Source organism: Leptodactylus fuscus, chromosome 8 (assembly GCF_031893055.1).
Source record: "Leptodactylus fuscus isolate aLepFus1 chromosome 8, aLepFus1.hap2, whole genome shotgun sequence".
Lineage (NCBI taxonomy): Eukaryota > Metazoa > Chordata > Amphibia > Anura > Leptodactylidae > Leptodactylus > Leptodactylus fuscus.
This window is the reverse complement of record NC_134272.1, coordinates 31,324,647-31,337,181: the sequence shown is the minus strand read 5'-3', so window position 1 is coordinate 31,337,181 and position 12,535 is coordinate 31,324,647. Positions and strand designations below refer to the sequence as shown.

General features: G+C 41.4%; 1 protein-coding gene across 3 annotated transcripts in view; it reads right to left on the bottom strand.

Moving 5' to 3' along the window:
* NBEAL1 (neurobeachin like 1) overlaps positions 1-12,535 on the bottom strand; it is a 107,285-nt gene that overhangs the window by 36,676 nt on the left and 58,074 nt on the right. For all 3 annotated transcript variants that reach the window (XM_075284266.1, XM_075284267.1, XM_075284268.1), the window contains 10 exons: positions 12,113-12,246; positions 8,623-8,782; positions 8,108-8,210; positions 7,205-7,352; positions 6,952-7,110; positions 4,350-4,509; positions 3,690-3,778; positions 1,747-2,322; positions 323-498; positions 88-238 (listed from right to left, as the gene is read on the bottom strand). In XM_075284266.1, the coding sequence (XP_075140367.1) occupies positions 88-238; positions 323-498; positions 1,747-2,322; positions 3,690-3,778; positions 4,350-4,509; positions 6,952-7,110; positions 7,205-7,352; positions 8,108-8,210; positions 8,623-8,782; positions 12,113-12,246 (1,856 nt within the window). The remainder of the gene's footprint in view (positions 1-87; positions 239-322; positions 499-1,746; positions 2,323-3,689; positions 3,779-4,349; positions 4,510-6,951; positions 7,111-7,204; positions 7,353-8,107; positions 8,211-8,622; positions 8,783-12,112; positions 12,247-12,535) is intronic.

The window sequence follows — 12,535 nt, the reverse complement described above, 5'->3', positions numbered from 1 at the left end:
CGCTGGCGGTTTCCACATATGTTATGTTGATTTCATCAATCTAAACAAATATGTTTGCAGCCTTTCAGAAATATAGAAATACTTCACCTTTTCTGTCCACAAAGAAGAGTTGACCCGACCTTCGGCTTGTAGAAAATCCTGTACAATGTGCAATAATCTGTTTGCATTTTCAGCATTGACCTGAGTCTTGGGATCTCGGTTTTCAGTTACAGCCCACTCCGGCATCTTCTCCAACAAGCTGTGCACAGAAAGATAAAGCTTTGAAAACAATGTACATAGAATATATAAAGACAATGTTAACGCATAGAGAAATAGGACATACTTCAGTTTAATCACATCCGATGGTCGTAGTAATTCATTGGACGTCTCAAGGTTGGTTAGCGCAGAGAAAACTTGTCCTCTTTCGATCCAAGTAGGATTATCAGACTTGTCCAGACCTTTCCACATAAGACAGAGCAGAATGTCTGTAAGCAGCTGCACAAGCTCCTCTTCACAGTCCTGAAAATGGATTTTAGGAACAATATTCAACAAACTTATTCCATCACAGTTTAGGCACATGTATAAACATTGTGAGGAGCGGAATAGCAGCATTGCTCCTGCCGCTGCTGGCTTCATGCAGGGCAGGAGCGTAGCGATGTCGCAGGCACCTGTGCCGGCGTCTAACCCTCCCCGGCATCCGCCTCTCTATTACAGCGGATACCAGGTCTGTATTGGCGGCCCCTTCCCCCAAGGTGTAAACTCCCCCCCTTCCAGGCTCGCTCCCGTGCACTTAGCCCCTCCTCCCTCCCCCCCTGAGAGCAGCAGATACATCACTTGACTTTTGACCAGATAAGTCAAGGGATGTGTCAACAAAGAAATGAATAAAGTAAGATAGTGGACAAACAAAGCAGTTTTGCTGAAGCAATGTATTTAGGAAAAGTCTTACATTCACATTAACAAGCAGTATAGATAGGATCCTTGTGATGGGACAACCCCTTTAATAGGACCTTTCATGCCATCTTCGATGTGACATGTTATATACTGTTGAAAAGCTGACAGTGCGCTGGATTCAGTCTTACAGGTATACGCCCGGCTAGAGATCTGTGTCATTTATTTTGGCTACCAATATTGAGGTCAGCCTCACAGCTCAGAGTTATTGCTGAGTGATGATAAACACCCCTCCCTATTCCTTATGCCAAAATTACCAACACCAAATCTCTGGTACCAGGCACACACCCGTAATGCTCAGTGTGCTGAATTCAGCGTGCGGTTAGCTTTGCAACAGTAAATAATATGTTACATTTTAGCAAACCTGGAATAAATCTAGTGAATCCAGGTAGATCGGTCATCTTGTTTTATAGCTTAGAGTTCTCCTACAGGAACCGCACTCATCATGGGAACGGAGGTCTAGGTATTCCTTTGCTTAAAATGAAGCCCTGGATGAGTATGCCTGCGATCCTTCTAAAGTGTATTGGACTGAGAAAGATAGCTGTGTGCCGTCTGTCAATCTCATTAAATGGAGTGCATACTTGATAGCCTCACCATTCATGCAGGGGACACCGGATCCCCATTGTTGTGATCGGAGGTGGTCTCAGTGTTGGGACACCCCTCAATCACAAGCTAATATGTCATACACACTGCCTCATGCCCTCTGCAAATAGAGTAAAATACAGATTTACAGACATACTGTATGTAAAGCTTTCAATACAATCTAAAAATCTAAGAAAGCAGAGGATATTATGAAGTTAGAGAGAAAAAATTCCTTACCTCTTTGCTTTCTAAATTCACGCTAAGGGAGAGATCGTCCCTAAATAGTATGTTATTTGAACAGGTGGACTCTTTATCCAGGCGATCCATGTTAAAAGACTTGGCGGATTCTACAGGAGAAGGCGTGCTGGTTAAGCTTCCTGGAGTTTGGTTCTCGCTGTCTCCTAATTCAAAGTTAGCCAGTTCTAGAGTTAGATGTGAGTGGTCACTGGGCCAGACTTCTGGGTCTTCTACCTGAAGTTGAGCTTCACTAAATGACGGGCCATCCTCATCCAGGAGTGTGCTTGTAGACTGGAGGCTTGAATTCGGATAGCTGGTTTCTTCAGGACACCAGCTATTGCACGTACCATTTACAACATCTGATTTATCCAAAGCCACCTTCCCAAATGGAGACTTTTGTGACTCCTCATATCGGATACCTTTATCCTCTTTCATAGTGTCTTGGAAAGTCACTTTACTGCTGTTCTTAAATTCTGAGTTTTCCTTCATAAAGAAACGTACAAAAGTGTCCTGCCAGCCAGTCTGCTGGGCAATTTGTGACGCTGCGTCTGGGTGGTACTGGAGGATTTGGAGAACCTGGACAAAAATAATGTGATGTATAATGTAATAATTCTAAGGCACGTTTGTGTAAGATTACATGGGCTGGATTTTTTGGACTGGAGGGCAGGTTGGTAGTGGGAGTCTTCCAGTCCACACCCCTACTCCACCGCGGGTTTTTCCCTGAGTCCCAGGTAGTCACAGGTGAGGCTTCCTCATGGCTATTACTGGGGAAGGAAGCCTGATGAAGGAGGGCTGGTACTGACACAGCCGGAGTGTGATAGTGAGACCGAGCACTACTGGAATGGTATGTATTGTTTGGGTCCCTGCACTGGATGTTATGTGTGACCTGCTATAGCACAGATAGGCATGCTGATGTTTAGTTAGAGCCGGACAGGCTTAGGTTTTTGTTTTGTTGTTTGCTGACAGTGTTTTATGCTAAAGTTACAAAATAAAACACTCCGGATTGGTAATCCTACTGCCTGTTGGAGCTGTGTCATTGCCGTTTCCCAACTGTGTGAGCTGGACCCCCTAACATATATTTATTAAAAAAAAAAAAAAAAAAAAATGGATCAGCATCGATTTAATTTCATACTTCTACCTAGTGCTGCTCTCAGCCAAGATGTGGTTACAACTCTACCCAGTCAAGGCAACAATCTGTAAGGGGGCATTCACACTACCACCGCTGTCCGCCAAGGCGTTTCCGTCCTAAACTCCAGTGAAACTGGACGGGGACGGCTTACCAGTAGTCAGCTTTAAAATCCAGTCATTTGAATAGGTTTTTAAAGCTAACCGCTGGTGTCTGTATGCAGCTTCACCACCTGGAAACTGTTTTTTTTTTTTTGTTTTGTTTTTTGTACGGACACAAAGTTGTACATACAGGATTTTGTGAAAAAAAACCAAAACCGTTTCCAGGCAGAGGGGCAGCACACAGACACTGGTGATTAGCTTTAAAAACCTATTCAAATTAATAGGTTTTAAAGCTGACCACTGGCAAGCCGTCCCCTGTCCAGTTTCCCCAGGGTTTAGGACGGAAACCCCATGGCGGACAGTGGCAGTAGTGTGAATGCCCTCTAAGCTAAACACATCAGCAGCAGAATTCTACCATGTATACGTTTTGGGTCCAGGCAGTATAGCACACAGAGTATTGACTAGACTGTATACAACAGAATCCACTTCTGAGCGGAGAGCAGACCTTGCCATGTAGGATCATTAGCCTCCGAATATACACAAAATCTTCAATGCACTCACAAATGTAACAGAGCAGTAGTAATAATAATACTTAATCACAGAGGAATGGTGATTATATATTACTACCATAAATCTAGAAAGACTCTTTATAACATATACAGTAACCAATGCACCAGTGTGTACATTTTGTAAAAACAAGTGCAAGTTTAACTCACCTTTCTGCAGATGGCTACTCGTACCGCGAGATCTAACTTGTGAGACATATGTACCACTGCTAACAGGTCTCTGTAGTTTATAACCGGATCTAAAAAATTTTTAAAAAAGAGTGTGTCACTAAAAAACAATCAAACAAACCAACAACTGTGTTCTCAAGACAGAAGCATTAAAGAAAGTTTTACATTAACATTGTAGACCACTGCATAAAACTCAAGAATTGTGTTTTATTGTATTTATAATTAGAATTGAGCGGAAAAACCATAATAGACAGCACAGATTATAGAGGTGAACAAGAAATAATCCATATCCACTTTTGTGATCCCCGCCAGTCCTGCAGTGATAACATCATGTACATTATTCACATGACAGCAGCAGCAAATCACTGGCCAGTGCGGTAAAGCTGGCATGTATGGTGGATGACCAATGTGCGGTGGTCACGTAAATGACATGTGACGCCACCGCTGTAGGAGCGATCCAGAACACCAGGACATTGATCAATGAGCAATGATAACTTCTGTATTTTATAACGTTTCCTACTCATGCATATTTTTTAAAATCCTGTAAAACTTCTAGAAAAAGATAAACTGATAGAAATGCGATACCTGAAAAAACAAACAAACCTATAAATCTGATATACAGAATGATAAAAGCCAACCTACCTGCTCTAAGCACTTGATTCAGAAGTCCTTTAATAAGTAATGTACTGACAGGAGTATCGTTTACCAGCAAACCGAGTCCAGAGTATCCAACTTCTCTCAGTCGAATTCGCTGTTTGCTCTTCTCATAAACTTTATTACAATTTAACATCAGTTCTAATATCTGTCAAAAAATTAGTTCAGGAAATGTGATCAGTGAAAAAGTTTTCATTACTTTATTTACACCTACAAAAGAATTATGATTTTACTGATCAGAGGGGGTCTAAAGAGCCAGACCCCCACTGATCTCCAAGTTATCCCCTAGCCACTTCATGGAATCAAAACCAAACTGTACAATAGGACAGCAATAGAAATAAAAAGAGATTAGAAGAAAAATGAGTGAAAAAGACAAAAAATGTAAAATTAATTCAGCATTGCTTGTACAATTTCTTAATAAAGATTTGTATTTTTATATACATTCATATGGTTTGTTGCTTATGGTTTCTTCATGATAGAAATACACAGTAAAATTTTGCTAATAGGCCTACAGTATCTGACACTCCAGACAGGTATGGACTGAAGTTAGAACATAGTGTAATCATTCAACGCTATGAATCTGTCAACTTATATGCTGGACCTCAGAAATGGCCGTCAGATGTTGGGTGCTCTGAGAGGTGCACGGATCTGTCCCATCCTATTCTACAAAGCTGCTATACAATAGACTTGAATATGATACAATGATACAAAACGAAGAATGAGTAAGCAGCGACTGCTGGTATGTGAGCAGCACTGTCCCGGTACAGCTGATCTCTGAGGGCCGTGGTTCCTGGACTACCACTGATTCAATATTGTCCACCTACTCTAAAGATAGAAAGTGGATATCCCCTTAAAGGGTTCTACAGCCGTATACATATATGTTATAAACTTTTGACAATGGCCAGCACAGGAGTAGATGTAGGTAGGAAAAGCATTACTTTTGGAATTTTAAACTATTGCAAGGTGTATGTAGAAAAAAAAAATTGTGAAGTTGTAAAATCCCTTTAAAGAGAACCTTTCACATCCCCATAGATGTGCGTTGTTATAAATCACTAGAAAGCTGTCAGTGTGCTGAATTCAACGCACTGTCGGCTTTCCCAGTATGAGCCCTGGTGATGGAGATATCCGTCACATTAATTTAAAGCAAAAAAGGACCAAGTTGTCAAATTGTGGTTACAATCCAGGACAAAAGAGGACCCGCGCTGATAGGATTAGGTGAAGAAAAATGACTTTATTGGAACAACACACAACGCGTTTCGGGCATACCCGAAACGCGTTGTGTGTTGTTCCAATAAAGTCATTTTTCTTCACCTAATCCTATCAGCGCGGGTCCTCTTTTGTCCTGGATTGTAACCACAATTTGACAACTTGGTCCTTTTTTGCATTCTCATACACCCTTGTGGTGTAAGGTACCCCGCAGCTGTATCCAACTACAGGATCCCTGCCTGGATCTTGTTGCCTAGAGAAGTGTTGTCTATCTACACAACTCTGAAAGGTGAGCCTAAACTTTTATTTCACCAAACCCTAAAGTCACAGATCTACACTACGGTTTGCTCGGTGTCTTTTTCTTTTTTCTTTTTGAGACATTAATTTAAAGAGAACCTTTCATGTCCTCGGGCACATGCAGTTTTATATACCGCTAGAAAGCTGTCAGTGTGCTGAATTCAGCGCGCTGTCTGCATTTCCATTATGTGCCCCAGGGCAAGAGATATCAGTGCCATTACCTATATCTCTCCACTGTCAGAAGGGCGTTCCTGACAGTCTAGTTGGACTGTGAGGAAAGCCTCTCCTGATAGTACTTGTCCATAGTCCTGTACTGTCAGAGGGGGCGTTCTTTATCACCGATCCATGATGCTAAGCAGTGAAGAATGCCCCCCCCCCCAGTACTAATCTATGGACAAGTACAGTAGGGGAAGGGCGTTCCTCAAAGCTCAGCATTATCACTGGGCGGTAAGGAAGGCCCCTTCTGACAGTACAGGGTTATGGACGAGTACCGTCGGGTGGAAGGGGAACGTTCCTCAAAGCCAAGCTAGACTGTCAGGAATATCCTTCTGCCAGTGGGCAGAGATTGTTGCCGTTAGGGCACATACCGGCTTTCTAGCGGTATATAGAACCGAAACTGGGCAGGAGACAGAAACCTGCAGTCATTTGTCAAACCCAGAATGGGTTTGAAAAGTGTCCGGCTGTTATCGCTAGTGAGCGTTTTGTGCTCTCTGCGGCGAAACCGTTTTTTTTTTTTTAACTGGACACAAAGTCGGACATGCAGGACTTTGTGTCCGGTTTAAAAAAAAACGTTTTGCCGCGGAGAACATAAAATGCTCACCGGCGCTCACGGCCGAACAGGGTCTGTCGGGTTTCCGTCTTCTGTCTGCAGAAGACGGAAACCTGACAGACGGAGACCGGGCGCAGATGTGAACGAGCCGTTAGTGAACTAACAGAGCTTTACAATGACTGTGCAAATATAGACCTGGACAATGACAATGTTTATTGCCAGCCAACATCTAGTCTAAGCTAGCAAAGATAGGTGAGAATTGTTATGAATCATTCTTATGGCTGAACTATAATCTCCTTCAGTACAGATATGACATACCTTAAATACCAGCTCCTTCAGACGATCAGAATACCTCTGGTTAAGCAGCAATGCATACAGAATGTCAGCACTACCGGGCTCAAATAGCAGCAGAAAAATCTGGTCTTGCACGGGTGTGGTATTCAGGAGGCTGTGTATAATTTCCAATATTCCACATAACTAAAAAAAAAAATGGATAAGATGATTCAAACAAATTCAGTAATTTCACAGCCGAGAAAAGTAAAAAAAACATTTAAAAACAAAAAAACAAGACCTGCTCTTCATCACTGGTTGCTGCGATGTAGCCGATGACGCTCTGAATCTCTTCCTGTGTGCCGCCTTTACTGAGAAAGTATTTGATGAGTCCAAACAGAGACATTCTTATTGTGGTCAAATCTTCAGAGGACAATGAAGTCTCCTTACTAAAAAAAAAAAAAAAAATCATCAATAGACAGAAGTCAAAATATTTACAAATATAATGTTATTGTACATTTTGGGGGAAATGCAGGAAAAAGATACAAAATGAATTTGCCAATTTGTTACTTATAAAACCTGCTGGAAAACAGCTTCCTTTGCTTTGTTATTTTTGTATTGGCTGTTATTATTCCATAGGATTTTGGTTACTATTTTTACCTTTATGATGTACTGATCTATGCTCCAGTACAGAAGTTTTTAGTTAATAAGATCCTAAAAAGTGAATGACCCTTTACAACCAAAATAATGCAAACGTAGTTTATACTGAGGGTAACAGACTCTTTTTGCAGATTTATATACTTTTGTCATAGTTGTGACACAGATGACAGCTAGTCCTCTCAACATACATACATATACATGCATACTTGGCTCAGTCGAGCTTACATGTGTTCTCAATAAGTCAAGGGAAATAAGTGGTAGTGGCTTATCTCCCATGAGGTTGAGGAATGGGTATATTGAAAAACATTGGCTGCTGGGCGTTGGGACCCCATACACATTAGATGTAGTCTGACAACGTTCTTAACCCCCTCCTGCATCCTGTTGTACGTTTCAATTATGGAAGGAAGTAAATTTCTGCACATAATGCCTTAAAATGTATAAATCCTGCCCATTTAACCCCTTCATTGTGTTGTTGTAGTCGGGGGACTTGGCACAGTCAGGTCTGACTTAACAACTAAAAAGTTTTTAAAGTGTGTTTCAGTACCTGTAATATATTCGGATAGTATCCAACAGAAACTGAACCCCATACTTTTTGCGGAATAGTTTTCGGCTATCCTTGATGATGGTTGACAAGTACTGTATGTGTCCTATAAAATAAAAAATAAAAAAAGCCAATGAGCTTTTATAGAGGTCTCAGCTCTACCTCTATATACCTTCAATTTCATAAACAGCTTGTTCCCCCATTAGTTTTAGTCCAAATCCAGCAGAATTTTGGCCTGCTCCATAGGTACAGGTGTACTCTCTTCCAGAAGAACGGATTCTAAAAGAAAACATCTGTACACTTGGAATCTGAAGGAACCTGTATAGCTCCATATGTAGGAGCTGTCGGAACACCATGCCTGAGACAGACTCCATACCTTCACACAGTGACCAGGATAATAAATAATGAAATATCAAAAATTTGAGAAATCTATTTTACATGTATTTGATATATACTTATAGATAAGTTCTGGTTCCACAATGATATTAGTGTTATTCAAGGCATTTACAGACCCTTACCTATCCGAAAGGGAAAGTCTCCTCGATTCCAGATGCGAAAGTCAAAGAGCAAGAACTGGTACATCTGCTGCAACAGCGCCGTATTCTTCTCTACCGACACCTGCTCGATCAGTAACTGGACTGCCATCAGAACGTTTACGTCCATAAAATGGCCGGGTACCTGCGTGTAACAGGTAACAAAACAAAGGTGAGGGGCAATTTAGAAACTTGCACTATTATATTCAGTAGTTCTAAAAGAGAAAAAAACAAAACATAAAAAGCAGTTCTATTCTTGTATATATGTGACCCAAGGTGCACTGCTATATAAACTGTAGCTTTATTTGATAATAACATGTATTACTAATTTTACAATGCAATTGCAATGCAATCCCCGAATCATTGGATTTACATAGATATTCCACTTTTTTTTTTAAATTATGTACACATCAGTAACAACCAGAGGAGGCCATGGTTTATGTTCTCATCCCTTCTCTGTCCTTAGGTGTTATTTCAGTCATGAACTGTATTATTAAAGAGAATCTGTCAAGGTAATTTAGGATACTAAACACCCACAGGCCCTTATGGAGCGGGGATTTAGTGTCCCCATCATCCTGTTATATAACTATGTGTGCCTGCTGTACTCCTTGCATTAACATAGTTCTTCATTGAGGCCAAAGGAGTACATGACAGTTTTAGTATGCATTCCCTATTCCTCCAGCACTTGCACAGTGAAGCCAGGTCTAACTACATAGAGAACAGAGCTGTCTGCCTCCTGCTTCATACTTTGTGTATGGCCGACTGTGTCGGCCATTTTCCTGAGGCGTCTCCTGTTCGGTCACAGGAAAATGGTGACGGACATGCGCAGTCGATGCTTTTTGAAGAGGACGTGACGGGACAAGAAAGATGAGGCGGAGGAGGCAGCGCTGGATAGTTTTCTCGCAGCACAGGGGACACCCCCAGTGCTGCAAGAAAACTAATTAGCATATGGACGAAAACTGGGATATCTAAGGAACGGCGGCGCAGAGCAGACATCTAAAGGTAGGGGAAGAATAACCTTTCTTAAGGCTATTCCGAGGCGGGTTTAACTTAAAACGGGATTCTAATGATAGAATCCCTTTAATGCACTACAGTTCCATTGTATGTGTCTTTAACCACTTCAGTACCGGGCCAATTTGTGGTCCAGGACCAGACACATTTTAGGTTTATTTTGTATGTGCGGTTTTGAGGGCTGTAACATTTTTCCCGTATGTCTCAGTCAACTAATTTTTGCGTCTTTTTTCGGGGACACATAGGGCTTTATTTTTATGTTATCTTTATTTTCGAATGTGTTTTAATTTTTTTTATATCTGGGAAAATATAAACAAAATAGGAGGGAAATTGTGTCTGGTTTTCAATTTTTTTTTTTTTTTTTTTTAATTTAATAAAACAAAGTGTCACTGAAAAACTTTATAAGGGGGCATTCACACTACGTTTACTAAAGCTTATTCTGAACGTAAAACACGTTCAGAATAAGCGCGCGTATAAAGCAGCTCCATTCATTTCTATGGGAGCCGGCATACGAGCGCTCCCCATAGAAATGAATGGGCTGCTTCTTTCACTGCGAGCAGTCCCATTGAAGTGAATGGGAAGTGCCGGCGTATACGGCAAGCTCTGCTCATGCCGAGCCGTACACGCCGGCACTTCCCATTCACTTTAATGGGACTGCTCGCAGTGAAAGAAGCAGCCCATTCATTTCTATGGGGAGCGCTCGTATGCCGGCTCCCATAGAAATGAATGGAGCTGCTTTATACGCCGCTTATTCTGAACGTGTTTTACATTCAGAATAAGCTTCAGTAAACGTAGTGTGAATGCCCCTTTATATAGTTTTTCCTCTCCTTTATGGTAATATTTATTTTGTATGGTGTCGTCGGGGGTGGGGCTATAACCTTTAACCACTTCCGGACCGCCCATAGACTATATACGTCCGGGAAGTGGTTGCCTAGTTCTGCCAGGACGTACCTGTACGTCCATCAGAACACAGCAGCTGCACGGAGATCGTGTAGCTGCTTTCAATAGGAGCCGGCTGTAACTTCAGCCGGAGCTCCCAGAGAGATAGCAGGGATGATTTATTACCTCCCCTGCCTTCTCAATCGCTGTGTATACAGCGCTCAATGAGCGCTGTATACACAGCTATGGACGCAGCCATAATTCAGCTGCCCTCTGACCCGGCGGACACGTGATCCGCTGGGAGCAGAGTCTTACCAGAGCTGCTGGGTCCTACAGGACTCAGATCAGCTCAGTAAGCTGTATATACACAACGTGCAGGAGGCTGGATTCCTCCTGTATCTGCGGTTAAATGTACCAGCCCCAGTTATAGGAGAAATCAGCCTCAAGTACAAAAAAAAATAAGTGATCAGATGTCCCCAAAGGTCTCTTATCACCTTATGGGGACACTATCTGGAAAAAAAAATGTAAATAAAATAATAATAAATAAATAATACGCTAATAAAACGCCGTTATTAAAAGTTATAGCCCCACCCCCGACGACACCATACAAAATAAAAATTACTGTAAGGGAGAGGAAAAACTATATTATAAAGTTTTTCAGTGACACGGTGTTATTAAATTAAAAAATAAAATAAAATTGAAAACCAGGCAATTCCCCTCCTATTTTGTTTATTTTTTCCCAGATATAAAAAAAATTAACACACATTCGGAAATAAAGATAACATAAAAATAAAGCCCTATGTGTCCCTGAAAAAAGATGCAAAAATTAGTTGACTGAGACATACGGGAAAAATGTTACAGCCCTCAAAACCGCACATACAAAATAAACCTAAAATGTGTCTGGTCCTGGAGCACAAATTGGCCCGGTACTGAAGTGGTTAATAACGGCGTTTTATTAGCGTATTATTTATTTATTATTATTATTTTATTTACATTTTTTTAAAAACTTTTTTATTATATTTTTATTTTATTTTTTTTCAGATTGTGTCCCCATAAGGTGATAAGAGACCTTTGGGGACATCTGATCACTTATTTTTTTTTGTATTGGAGGCTGATTTCTCCTATAACTGGGGCTGCTACATTTAACCTCAGATACAGGAGGAATCCAGCCTCCTGCACACTATATATACAGCTTACTGAGCTGATCTGGGGTCCTGTAGGATCCAGCAGCTCCTGTGAGACGCTGCTCCCGGCGGATCACGTGTCCGCCGGGTCAGAGAGCAGCTGAATTATGGCTGCATCCATAGCTGTGTATACAGCGCTGATTGAGCGCTGTATACACAGCAATCAAGAAAGCAGGGGAGGTAATAAATCTGCCCTGTCTTCTCTCTAGGAGCTCCGGCTGAAGTTACAGCCGGCTCCTAGTGAAAGCAGCTACACGATCTCCGTGTAGCTGCTGTGTTCTGATGGACGTACAGGTACGTCCTGTCAGAACAAGGCAACCATTTCCCGGACGTATATAGTCTATGGGCGGTCCGGAAGTGGTTAAATTTACCAAAAACACAAATGAACAGCTAGGTGTTACCTTCTGCAGCAGAGCCCCTAGTGTGGTTACTCCATGTGAATGCATCAGATTCTCCTGGTTGATGGGATGTCTCTGTATAAAGTGCTTGATCAGCAAAACAAAAGTAGCTATAATATTTTTTTCCAGTCGGGCTTCTGCAGCATAAACAAACATAAATTATATTTTTAGATACATAAATTAACCCAACCCAAGTGAACGTAAATCAACACTAACCCAAATATAAATGCAGTCTGTTATCACAGACTTATCTGTTTATCTAGTATGGATGTCTAGGCATTGCAACATGTGCATTCATTTCTACAGATGTAAGAAACTACAAAGACACATAGTTATAGAGGTTGATGACGAGAGACCTCTCCACCCTGCTCACTCATTCGGAGATTAATTAGATATCAATCATTACTAAATTAATTACAACTGTTA